Below are 13,395 nucleotides of genomic sequence, written 5' to 3' on the forward strand. Positions count from 1 at the left end.
TGATGTTTGTTTTCCTCCCCCAGCAGAGGGAATTTAACAGCATGCAGGACCGAGTCATGCTCTTGGCTGACAGCTCTGAAGACGAATTTTGAGTGGAACTGCAGTGCCCTTGGGAGAGCCCGTGACTTTTCAGAGGAGAGAGGGGGAGAAGAAGAACAAGCGACTTTTCTGCTGCACTGCTGCTCCCTGGGCTGCCCCGGGCAGGGGTGGTGACCCCAGTGACAGTGACAATGACAATGCTATGCTCTACATGTGCCACCCGTGATGTTTGTTTTGATACAGTAGTGGAGATCTCACACTCGCCCCCGGCGCCTCATTCAGAGCCACAGCTGGAGCTGCTCCATGTGGATGATGATTTTCCTCTTGCCCTGGTGTACTGTCTTGGTCCTGGCTGGCAGTAATCTAATCATAACAATAGCTCTCACCCATCCCAGGAATGGAAATCTTTACTGTGAATGACTTCTGTCCAATTCATTTTTAAATGTTACATTACCTGAGCTAGAGTTCATTAGTGCTAAGATTAGCTGCTCTGCTTAATTAATGAGTTGTAAGCCTGAACTGTATCCCTGGCTGCCCGAGAAGTGCCCGTGTACAGGGTTCTTGGTACAGTTTGAAGCACATTTCTGCCCTTGGGTGCCCTCACTCTCACCCCTTTCTCCTTCAGCTCTGCTCCACACTGCTTGGAGACACACAGGAATGGCCTCAGCACTTGATTCCACCACGAAATTCCTTGTCCATTTTCAACCAGCACTGTCTGTTACAGCACAATAAATACCAGCGCTCACCTACTGATGGGTGGTCTTGCTTTTGGTCAGTGTGCAAGGAGGAGAGAGGAGAGGCAGGTCAGAGACTTCCCCAGCTTCTGCCTCCTCTGGAAGGACACTAGCTCCAGGTTCATCTCTTTCTGAGGCTGCATTCCCGTAGGGATGGCAGTGGAGCCTCTGTACCCCTTTACCCCACTGGAAAATGGAAAATTTTCAGCCCCTGAAAGCTGCTTGAACAGCAGCACCTTTGGGGGATCTGGATGGGTCTTGTCTCACAGAATGGTTTGAGTTGGAAGGAACTTTCAAGGGACCTGGTTCCAACCCTGACACCTTCCACTACCCCAGGTTGCTCCAAGCCTCATCCAGTCTGGCCTGGAAAACTTCGAGGGATGGGGCAGCCACAGCTTCCCTGGGCAAGTGGCCTGCAAACCATGAGTACAGAAAGGCTGGGGAGCAGGTGGCAGTCCCTGTTGAGGGATTTGTGGCTAATAGTGGGGAAACAGCAGGAGCTGCAGAGATGTCAGCTGTGGAGGGTGAGATGGCCACTCTGGGAACCCCTGGCTGTAGGGATAGCACAGGTGGATGCAGGGTGTTGTGGGGGTGCCCTGTTAGTCCTGAGCACTGAGGGACACGGTGCTTGAGGTGTCACAGGCATAGAGCAGGGGAGAATAATGTAGCTTTGCCCAGAAATGCTGTCAAAATAGCCAGGAAAAGGGCTGCACTATATATCTCTGCCTCCCACTGTGGAATTACTTCAGTCTGACATGCAAAGCATCCATGTTTCTGAGGTGGGAATTGCTGTTCTGTGGGGAATCGTCCTTCCTGCAAGGAGCAGGGACTGTTAGCAGAGCAGAACTGATCAGAACAGTAAGGGCACAGCACACATCTGTGGGATTAAATCCCACTGAGCCTCTGGAGAAGTGGGAGGGAGGAGAGGTTGAGGAGGGGCAGGAGCAGGATTCCTGTGAAGGTGGAGGAAGGCAGATGGTGAGCAGATGTCGTGTGGAAGTGCCAGTAGGATTGCAAGGCACAGAGGACCTGGAGAAGCCCCTCCTGAGCTGAGCTCTCTCTTGATGAGGGTCAGGGACATGAAATCCTCAGATGTGATGGTCAGCTCTGAGCAGCCACTGCTCAGCAGAGCCCAGGCACTGTCCTGTGAGCCTGCCACACCCACGGGGCCACCTGCACAAGGACAGGTGGGACAGCCTGGTTTCAAAATGCTGCTCTAAAGCTCAGTCTTCCAGACCAACAGCTGTGTGTGGTACCTCAGTGTTCCATCCTGCTGGGTGTGTGGGGAGCAGGCTGGCGAGACAACATTTTGGGAGGGGTCTTCCTACCCTAATCCCTCCAGGAGAGGCTTCCCCAGTGCTCCACAGTGCATCTCTCTCTTTTTTTTGTTCCTGAAACTTCAACCAGGAGGATTTTGCCTTGCTAAAAGCAGCCCCACATCTTTAACAGGCACTGACTGGCCATACATCATTAAATCCAAAATTAAGGCCTGTTTCTCACATAGTAAGTGGTCACTCCAAGTTAAGATGAAGTTTTCCCTCCAAACTAATCTCTCCTTATTCCTTCTCATTCCTTGGAGCGTGGAGGTGCTTGGGAGGTGATAACAGTCCAGCTGATCATTCCTGGCTGTCTTGCATTACTGGGAATTGGGAAATACTGTCCCTTGGGCTCTTTGATTATTTATTCCTGGTAAGGCATGGTGGGGATTGCAAAGTGGATAAAATAAAATATCTGATAAAACACAGATAGAATTGCTGGGTCAGTCAGGAGGAGGAGGAGGAGGGATGGCTGAGGAAGGCTGCTGGTTTAAACACTCCAGCTCTGGCAGCTCAGAATCTGGAGGATTCTTATGGATGGGTTGTCAGTTTGATGGATTGGGAAGGCGGGTGGGGAGGTGCTGTGGCCTTTTGTTGTGCTAATAAATCCCCAGTTTGGGAAACATTGCCTTTCTGCAGGGGCTATCAGTTTCCCTGTCTCTCTTCTCCCTCTCCAGCATACTGAACTTGAGGAATTAAAGGCAACACTGCCAGTCAGAATGATGAAAGTGGGGTTTTACTGCATCTGTGGGGGGTCCTGAACCAGAATTCCCTCAGAGAAGAGGTGGCAGGGATGCTGGAAGTCGACAAGAAGGGAGGCCCAGTTGCCTGCACAGTTCAGTGTGGGCTCTGTGGTCTCTGCTGGAGACAGGCTTAGGAGTTAGGTGGATTTCCCAAAGGTTTTTCTTGTGATCTGTCTGCAGTGCCAGGCTTGACTCGGGCTCTGAAATCCTTCAGCCAAGGGTGGGACGTGGCAGAGATGTGCAGAGATGCCAGCTGATGCCATTTGGAGTGGAGGTGTCTGTGGAATAGCTGGTTTTGGTCAGCCCTGGAGGGTCTCCATAACCTGGAAGCCAGGTGGACAGTCAGAACCAGCCTTGGCTGGAGGGAGGCTTGAGGGAGCTTTGGAGCTCAGCCAGAGTTTCCTGCAGTGCCCTTGGCATCAGGGCAGGTCCTTAAAGCACAAGCACCTCTCAGCCCCTTCCCTTCCCATTCAAGGCCAGTCGACTTTGGTTTGGGCTCTTAAAAATCTTCTCTGCACAGCTCCTGGAGGGGGATTCACTCCCTTGAAATGGGCAGGTGGCAGCAGGGAGGGGTTCAGGTGAGAGCTGAAGCTCCAGTGCCCAACACTGCTGATTTTATCTTCACCTCTGCCTTGCCACATCAGCAGATTCTTCTGGAAGAGGCAGGGCAGGGAAAGCAGCCACGAAGAGCCCTGCTCATCCTCAGTGCTGGGTGAACTGCAAGCCCCTGAGTGCTGAGGGTGGTGACACTGGCACAGCAATGTCACTGCAGCAACAGCCACCCCTGGACTGCACACAGCACGAACCACTCACCTCCCTCCTGCATTTTCCTGACAGCACAAGCCAGAAATTCAGACAACAGCTTTGTCAGCCCCGTTTGTGACAGGAGAACCAGCCTGCCTGGCAGCTCTTGCCCCGATGGAATGCACCTCCACCACACAGCTGCTGATTCCTAAAGGTGTCTCTGAGGCCAGATGTTCACCCTGGTGAGGCTTCCCTGGGCTGCACTGCTGCCACAGAGTGGTGTGAGCAGTCCTCCTGCTTCCCTCTGGTTTTCTGTCTTGGACAGGAACAGCTCCTCATCCTGTAATATGGAATGTAGCACTTTGTTAAATGAAAACATTGGAAATAAAAAGCTGTCCATCATAGCTGGCTCTAAGTGCCTCGTCTCCCTGATCTGTGTTTCACTCAGTGTGTCAGGCAGAGCTGTGGAGTGATGCTTGGAAGATTTGAGTGCTGTGTTCCTTTCTCCAGGCTGCAAGGACCCAGGCTGGGCTTGCAGAGGTCATAGGAGCCGTGGGGACCCTCAGCCTGGCACTTTTTGGGTAGGATTTACCTGGAGTAGGTGTTTGTTAGAGGCTGTGATGAGGAACACCCCAAAGTCCCTTGGTTTTGCAGGAATGAGCCCCAACAGTGACATCTCTGTGCACACCAGGACATTTTTTTCTTTCTGTTTTGTCCTGTTTCTGATTTTTCTGTGCCCAGATCTTCTCATATCCCACTAAAGGGTGTCTGCCTGCCCTTCTCCCATCTCCCTCCACCGACAAGGGCCAGCAAGAGCTATTTGTCACTGTGTGTATTTTCTCTAATGGAAAACGGCTTGTTCAAAACAAGAAATTCCCAGGGAAATAGCTGCTTGGGGATTGCATGAACACATTCTTTGCTAATTGGTAGTTGCCAAAAACAATCTGTATATTCATGAAGCTGCTTGCTGCACTGCTGGCTTTTTCCAATGAAAAAACAAGACCTGCTGAAAGAAGATAAACAATGACAATGTTTTTTTTCCCCCTAGGTCTATTTCCTTAGGAAATGACTCTCTGATCTCGCTGCCTCACTCTGAGCCTCTGTCCATCAGCTGCTCTCCTTCTAATGTCCCTGCCACCCAAGCCAGGGGTTTGTGAAAATGGGGGAGAGGAGAGACCATAATAAAAAAAGAAAATCCCAGAAAAGTGTGTGTGGAGCTGTTCTGAGGCTGCAGAAGTCCTGCATTTCCAGCATTTATGTGTGGCTTGATGGAGAGGACGAGCTGGATGTCCTGGAAGTCATTGGGGTTCCTGCCCTGTGCGGGTTCCTTGGGGCTGAACAAAGCACAGGGGTGAGTCTGGCACAGGGCTCAGCCTGTTCCAGTCACCAGCAGGACACTGCCTGTGCAGAGCAGCACTGACAGCCCAGCTTGGGGTGGCTTTCATCCATTTGTTTGGGAAGGACAAACCAAAGGCATTCCCTGCATGGTAAAGGCACACAGCAGGATCTGTGCTCAGGGCACAGAAAAACTCCTTTACTTTGAGGCAAATCTCATCCTCCCTCCTGTGAAACCCCTGTACATGTGGGGGTCACCAGCACTTGGAGGTTGGGCAGAATTTCAGTGCACAGGCATGTTCACTCTCACTTCCTGAAGCCTTACAGTGGTTTCCCCTTTTTATTTCCCCAGTGGTGATTCCACCCCAAGGGAAGGGTTTGGGTCTCACCCAACAGCAGGGAGTCAACAGAGATATTCCCAGCAGAAATGTTTCCTTTCTTAATGATAAGTGCTGGGCACCCAGTGCTCCACGTGGTCTTTGCAGCCCAAGTTTTCCACCTCCCAGGCACTGTGTTTTTGGTTTTTTTTCTGGTTTACTTTAAGTCTTTTTGGCTTAGGTCTTAGTCTGATTTCCTGGTAAAAATCTCTTCCCAGAGCCATGGAAATGTGCCATGCTCTCCTTCTGTGCAGAAAAAGCTTCTGAGCATTGGCTGAAAGACCATGGTCAGCAGAGCCTTGATGGCCAGGCAGGAATATTCATGGGAGAGAGGGAGTTGCTCTGTTCTCCCAAGTAACAAACCACAGGACAAGGGGAAATGACTTTGTGCTGCACCAGGGGAGGCTTAGGTTGGATATGAGGAAAAATTCGTTCATAAAAAGAGTTGTTAAGTGTTTGAACCATGAATTTTATGGCACAGACTGGCCAGGGCAGTGGTGGAATCCCCATCCCTGCAGGGATTTTAAAGCCATGTGGATGTGGCACTTGGGGACGTGGGTTAGGGGTGGCCTTGGCAGTGCTGGGGGAATGGTTGGACTTGATCTCCGAGGTTTTTTCCAACCTTAGTGATCCTGTGATTCTCTGACACTAAAAAGTTGTCAAAGACCTGAGCAGGTCCTGGCAGTGCTGGGCTGCAGCTGGGCTGTGGAGGGACATAAATGGAGATGAACAGCAGCTTTTGACTGTCCTTGTCCAAAAATATCCCCAGAAAACCCCTGGCTCTTGCATATCATGCATGATGAGGAATGTTAACTTTTTTATTGGGCCAGCACTGGGGAGTGGAGCTGTACTTTTACTGATTTTCCAGATCTTTAATACAAAGTGACTGGAAGGGTAAACTACAGTGAACGAGGCTCTTCACTAAGGATTTCATTTCATCTGAGGCAGAGGAAATGGAACTGGGCAACAAAAGAGGCTGATGTTAACAGATTTTTTTTTTTTTCTTTAATGGAGAGAAAATTTAGAGTGTGTTAAAAAAAAAGTGACCATATCATATAAAAGGAAATTCAGAATTAAATCAAGAGTGTCTGATGTACATTTGAAACATCTCCTCTTATACAAGCCAAGTCTCACTAATGAAAACATTTGCCAGGATCAGGCTGTAACCTGACCTGGGATTTGCAGTCAAAATGTTTAGATCTGGATTTAACTGTACTTTAGATAAAGAAGCTGAAAAATCCTTATTTTAAATAATTTGTCAGCTAGATATTTTTTCAATTTTAGCTCTTTTCCCAAAGTTCATTCTTGCTGGTCTATATGCCCTTTAAAAGTTACTGATTTGCCTCTGGAAATCATCTGCCCACGGAGTTGTACTTTATTCTTTCCATAACTTAATCTGCAATTATGGCTGCAATTTCAGGGTTTCTGATTTAATTTTTTTCCTCAGATTATTTTTACTTTGCATTTTTAATATTAAAAATAATAGCAAATAAGTCTTCCATTCCACTGACTTATTGCATTACATTCCTGTCTGCTTAAATCTCACTTGGATGCAGGCTGAAATTCGACTGAAAGATCCAGAAATTGGATTTTTGTTACAAGAGCAGCAGCAGGACTGCAAAATGGGAGCTGCACTGTTGCATGAACATCCAGGATGGGTTTGTGGTGACAAACAAGGTAATTTGGGCACAAGGAGCTGAGGGGATTGCTGGGGGGGGTGTTGTAGTTTGTGAGAGTAAATAAAACTCCAGCAATGTCAGTCCTGCATCCCAGAGGAGTTTGGAGCTGCCCCCACTTCAGGAGCAGGAGTGAAGGGTTGACTAGAAAAAAAATTGATATTATATTCAAGACACAGCCATGGCCAAGGAGACCTGCATAAAAAAAACTCCTCTGGTGTTGGGTTTAAAATGGAAAGGAGGGAGGTAGTAAAATGCATCATTGAATCCAGGCTGGGATGAGGGAAAGCTGAGCTGTGCCTCAGTGCTGGCACGTGGAATTTATTTATGGGCAGGAGGTGCCAGGTCTGCAGCTCCTCTGGACCATGGACTGCATGAGAAATGGTGGCAGAGGTTTGTTGGGTGCTTTGTCCTTGCTGGAAGTGACAGAAAATTCTTCCAAAGGCACCATGGCTCATGTTGGGCAGGAGGTCACTGCCAGGGGCTGCAGGAGGGGGATCCAGGGAAGACTTTCCTCTAGAATTGAAAGTGAAGAATGTGGCTTAATAGCATGAAAAACAACAGGCTAATCAAGGGATTTGGCTGCGTGCAAGCTGTACAGCATCTATTAAAAATAAGTATTTAATTGGATATTTGTTTTGCAGTCAGCATGCTGGGCTTAAAAATATACAACTATTACCCTGAAACATCTGAGTGTGGAAAGGAGATGAGGCTGTGGAAATACTGAGGCAGAAGATACATGGGGGGATTTTTTGGATAGCAGAGTACAGACTTTGAGGAGATAGTAAAAACATAATTTCCAATTTATCTTATAAGAAAGCAAAGTGCTGTGAGCCACACCAGGGCTTGTGGTGCTGAATGGCATCCACATCATTAGAATCTGCAGAAAACTCTTCTGGACAGCCCAGGCTGACAGAAAGCTGGAGCTCAAATCTCAGTGTGGATTGCTTGAGAGCTTCACTGCCATGGCAAACCCTGAGCCCTGACACTGGTGCTCGTGAGAAAACCACAGTCTGGGAGTTTTCTGTGGAAAAGGGATCTCAGCTGACACTATGGAAATGAAATGTTCGTGTGGCTTTATGGGCTGAACATTGACTCTGAAGGATGGTGAAGTGAAGGAAAGGCTCTTGCTTACCTGGCTGTTCTTGAGGTTATAAACCCATGGCTGCTGCTTGTAAGATAAAATTGAAGCAATATATGTAATTTTGGGTCTAGTCAGCAGCAAAAATTGATGCAGTGGAGAAGGGAAGTGGTGCAGTGATCAGCCTGGATTTAGCAAGTGAACCTGAGCACTGGAAATGCTGCAGATTAATTAAAATCTGCATCCAGCAAACCCAGGGACATTGCCATGGAGCTGCCCTGTTTCAGGCAGTGATGGAAACATTTCCATGGCTGTGCAAACAAGAGGCACTGCAAGTGTGGAGTGTCTGGGCAGGGACACCTTCCAAAAATTCATTTTAATTTGATTTAAGAGATGGGGAGGGCATGCCCTGAACAGATTAAAGTACTTGACAGACATTTGGTCATGGCTGAGCATCCTGCAGGTCTTGTGCTACGTGGGAGGAGGGAAGCTTGTTTCAGGAGACAAAAGGATGTCTCAGCTTTTAGGAGAGCAGCAGGGCATGAGAAGCCAAGCCCTGGCTGGGATGTAGAGACTGAAGGTGCCATGCCACAAGGTTGCTGGGTGGTCCACTACCAAATAAAGTTCATCAGCCTTGATTTTTCCTTTTCTAAGAGGGCAAATGGCTCCCCTGACATGCTCATGTCCGTCTGCCCACCACAGTCAGTGCTGCAGGGTGGTTTTCCTAAAAGGAAGTGCAGTGTCAGAAGAAAAAAAAACGGTTTTCTCTGCAGTTTGTTTCTTCCTCTCTGGTATATTGGAGTGCCCAAAGACCAAACTGAGCACAGATAATTTTTTTTGGTTTACTCAAGCAAACAGCCAGCTCATCAGAGGGTGGGTGAGGTACAAAACACAGCACCTTCAGCCCCACACTTTCCTACTGTGCTTCCTCCTCTGCAGGAGCTGGGGAAACAGCTGAGATCTGAGCACAGCAGAGCCCACAATTGTTCCTCCAAGTCCTTTTGCCCATTTGTCTCCACCCTGCAGATCATTTAACATGAAGAAAGCAATTTTTTGCCTTTGATTCAGAGAGCAGGGAGAGGGGTAATTGGAGCCTGGGAGGCTCAGTAGCTCTGGAGCCATCCCAGCCCTCGCAGGTCTCTGATGTGCTGTAAATGCAGAGAGGAGTTACAATTACTACCCATTACTTGTCCTGGATGATGATTTATCTTGTAGCCACATGAAAGCAAAATCTCTCTGATCTGGTTCTTTTCTCTTCCCCTCCTGCACCTGATCAGGATGTGTCATATTTCAGATTAAAGGGTTTTTCTTTGCCAGAGCTGAAGGAAAACCTGTGTGTGATGTTTGATTATTCTGTCCTTTAAAATAATACCCCCAATAGGAAGGGAATTGTTGCTGTGCTGGTGTCCTGAGAAACTGGATGCTGAAGTGGATACCTGGAGCATCTCATGAAGGACCACAGAGCAAATGTTTTAGTGGTTCTTTTTTAGGCTCCTTTGGAGGGGGAATGATGATTCATTTGTTGAGGAGTGACCTGGGATGCAGGAAATGAGGCCTGAGTTTCTTCTGTTGCTGCAGATGCAACAGGAAAATGAGTTACAGGCAGGACAACAAATTTGGCAGCTGCCCTGGGACAGGTGGCCTTTGGGATGCCAGAGTGTGGGAAATGTCACACGAGGTCAGAGCCCTTCACCATCCCCTCCCTGTGTACCCTGATGGATAAAAGAAGCTACATGGGGAGCTTCTGCCTTATTCTGGGATTGGTTTTATTTTTACTCGGGTGACTCCTCAAGAGCTGGGTCCTGAATTGCTTCTTGGGAACAGGCAGCAGCCTCTGCTGCATGTCATCTCAGCGCTGTAACAGCATTATACCTCTGGAAATAGCCAAGATGTTCTAAACTTGACATTTTCCCTTCTTTTCATGGAATATAATAGCACATCACAGGCGTGGGCTGCACGAGAAACCCTCCTGGCAAGGCAGTGGCACTGATGGGGAGGATGTGCCTGTGATGTCTCTTTGTCTGCTGCTCCCTCCAACTCCTCTCTATTAGCAGATGCTTTTCAAGGCAAAGAGAGAGGCTGCACATAACCTGAACTCCCACTGCTTCAAGGCAAATCAGGCCCTTTTCTTTCAGCAGCCCGTTGGCACTGCAAGTCTCAGACTCGCCAAGTGTCACACACAGAGCAGGGAGAGCTGATCCGCCTCTGGCTCATCCAGCATCCCTCACTCCACTGCAGCTTCAGCCGATTTGGGATCCCTGGTGGTGTCCAGGCAGAGGGGAGGGGGTGGCCTGGGGGTTCCCTTCGTGAAACAGCTTTGGGTGGTGACATGGTGTGGTGGTTTGTAAAGGTTTCCTGAATTTTTTAGCTGTCAAGACCTGTCTCCTCCTGGAAGAGGAGGCATAATTTGGTCTCCTCTTCCAAGTAAATTAATAAAAGACTATTTTAAAAATGGTAAACTGACTGAGTTGTTTTTTCTGTATGTTTTCAGTGTGAAAGAAAAAAACGTGTGTAAGAGAAGGAAAAGTGGTCTAAAGTTATATTCTAAGATTTTTTTCTTATAGTTTCTAGTAACAAAGTTTCTCTTTGTACCATTTAAAGTTAAGCCTGTTTTACCTTCCTCCTAATCCTATCTCACAGCAAAAAAAATTCAAATTAACGAATTAACAAAACCACTATACATAGTGTCACAAAATCACAAATCACAGAATGGTTGGGGTTGGAAAGGACCTTAAAGTTCACCCAGTTCCACTCCCTCCACTATCCCAGGCTGCTCAGAGCCCTGTCCAACCTGGCCTGGAACACTTCCAGGGGTGGGTCAGCCACAACTTTTCTGGGCAAGAAAAGAATGGTTTCTGCTTTAGAGATGCTTGAGATGATGTGTAGATGTAAGAGAGGGAAAGGTCCCAGGAAATAACGAGGATGTTGGTCCAGCATGGGTTTTATGTGCTACCACAGCAGAGCTTCAGCCATGGGCCTGGAGAGCTCTGGTGTCACTGAGTGCTCTTTGTGTTTCAGGGCACAGAAAACACCCTGGAGATCTGAACATGGATCAGAAGATGCTGCTGAGGAGCAGCTTGTCTCCATCAGAGATGCTCTGCTGCTCTCCTGAAGAAGCTCTCATTTGGGATGGGGATGTTGCAGCAGGATGTCACCAAATGCTGTCATGGCCACAGAGCCTGTTCACACTGTCCTTGCAGCCCACCTGCCAATTTGTGGTGGCTCCTGGTGAGCCTGGAGACTGAACCATTGTTTCAATGGTCTATTTAAAAGCACACAAAAATAGTAATGGCTGCAAATGAGATAATTTGCTGAGTACAGACAAGAAGAGGAACCTAACTGCCCATAAAAGCCATGATGTCCATCAGTAGCTCTAGAGTGCATAGATCAAATGCTGCTGTCACCTGCTCTGCTGTGACAGCTGAGCATTTCCCTGAGAGCATGCACATTACATTTTCTAAAATAGATATGGCTGTGCCTGCTCAGAAGGCAACAGGATTTTTTTTTTTTTGCTGCTTTTAAAAACCTGCCAAGTGCCAGGGGAGTCATCACTAGCTCTGAGCAGCAGCACAGCTTTCTCCAAAGAGATTAAGCAGCAATGTTTCATGACTTCATTTAGCTGTATTTATGAAAGACCCTTGCAGAGAACAGGATCTACCCTGGGAGCATCTTTGTCACTCTCAGATCACCTGCACAGCTTCCAGGATTTGGTTTCTCCCAAGAGTGGAGGAGCCTCTCCAGCAGTGGCAGCTAATGAGTGTCTGCTGGAGCACCCCCATGGACCCTCCACTGCATTTGGATTAGGGAATTAGGGAATTACCTGGGTGAGAAATAAACCATCAGCCAACCTGAGACCTTGTAGATTCTTCCCATATCTACTGCCCATCCTTGGATTGAGAGTTGGTGGTGAAGGTGGGGGAAAGCAGTGAAAAAAAGGAAGATAAGGTTTGGTTCTGCTAAAGGAATAAAGCTCATGCCACCCTGAGCAGTGTAAAAGAATCTGCTCAAGTCCTTGGAGTGATCCAAAAGCACAATTCAGACTAATAAGGGCCACTCTGGGCTGTCCTGGAGGATGCTCTGCATTACCTGAGCTGGTGCCTTGTCCTGTGGACCCTAACATTTATTTCTTATTCAAGGTCTGTGCCTCTCTCTACTGCTCTCACTGGCCTGAGCCACACTCCTGGTGCTGGGAGGGCTTTTTGGAGTGTCCCTGTGGGCCCTGGTTTGGGGCACAGACAGCCCCTGCTCTCTCAGAGCTCAGTCAATAGATGTGTTTTCCAAATGCCATGGGAATGGAAACAATTTTTTTTTCACCCTAGAGAACAACTGGTGTGGGTTTTCCCCCTGAATAATGTTTTGGAAAGCCAATGGTTAGAGGGCTGTGGCAATTTTCTTTCTTTCTTTTTTTTTGCTTTCTGGGTGATTGCTGAGCAGACCTAGAGAGGAAACTGCAGGAGCTGAGCCTTTGATTGGTATTTCCAAAGGAAACACAGTGCTGGGATCAAAACATCTCCAACAAAATCTTTCACTCCTGCTCCTCAGATCCTCATCCCACAGCTCTCCCAGGTTACCCTGCCTGCTGGGTGACCAATTCCAGCTCCTCTCTGGAATTGTCTTGACCAGAGAATGGAGTTAAAAATGCTCCCAACTGTGGGAATTTTGCTGTAGCACTTTCCCTGATTTATGAATGGAGGTGGATATGAAAAGAAGCCCAAATCTCCTCTCCAAGACCATTTTCATCAGACCCTGGGCAGCATCAGACCCTTCCCAGCCTCTGGCCAGAGTGAGGAGGAGCTGGGAAGATGAGGAATTGGGAAGATGAGGAACTGGGAAGATGAGGAACTGGGAAGCTGACAGGGAGAAGAAGGCAGGGTTGGTCTTGGCCAATACTTGACCTCTCAAGTGCTTCTGCAGTTTTCCAGACCCTGGGTTGTAACAAATCTCCTCTCCCTTGTATGAATTCCTAGGAACTGCAGTTTCTCCATGTTTCCTTGGGGCAGAGGAACCAGCACAGGCTGGGGCTGCACATCCCTGGGGGGCTCATCCCTGGAGGGAAGTACAAGGTGAATTTAGGAATGATCCCAGAGCCTCAGGGTCTATTGGAACTTGAGATTTCCACTTGCAGACATTTCTGACTCCCTGGGATCAAGTGGTCTTGAACAGAAGGAATAGAGCATTATCTTTTCCAGGGGAAGAAATGGAAAAATTCAGTTCAGCTGGGATTGTGAGGGGTTGAGCTGGCAGGAGCAGCTGAGGACTCAGGTCAGAACTCTGTCAGTGCTGGGATTTATCCACGGTGAGAGAAAGGAATTAATCTGTGTTTGGAAGGGCAGATAAAGCAGGGAGCTGC

The 13,395-nt window shown here is 48.2% G+C and overlaps 1 protein-coding gene across 3 annotated transcripts in view; it reads left to right on the top strand.

Annotated features, from left to right (window-relative positions):
- Window positions 1-3,978, top strand: part of ARMH4 (armadillo like helical domain containing 4) — a 51,112-nt gene extending 47,134 nt beyond the window's left edge. For 2 of the 3 annotated variants that reach the window (XM_014871490.2, XM_088166368.1), the window contains exon 8: window positions 24-3,978. In XM_014871490.2, the coding sequence (XP_014726976.2) occupies window positions 24-92 (69 nt within the window). In that variant the 3' untranslated portion in view covers window positions 93-3,978. The remainder of the gene's footprint in view (window positions 1-23) is intronic. The other variant, XM_088166367.1, reaches the window with a different exon arrangement.
- The last annotated feature ends 9,417 nt before the right edge of the window (window positions 3,979-13,395 follow it).

This window comes from Sturnus vulgaris, chromosome 6 (assembly GCF_052056855.1).
Source record: "Sturnus vulgaris isolate bStuVul1 chromosome 6, bStuVul1.hap1, whole genome shotgun sequence".
Classification (NCBI taxonomy): domain Eukaryota; kingdom Metazoa; phylum Chordata; class Aves; order Passeriformes; family Sturnidae; genus Sturnus; species Sturnus vulgaris.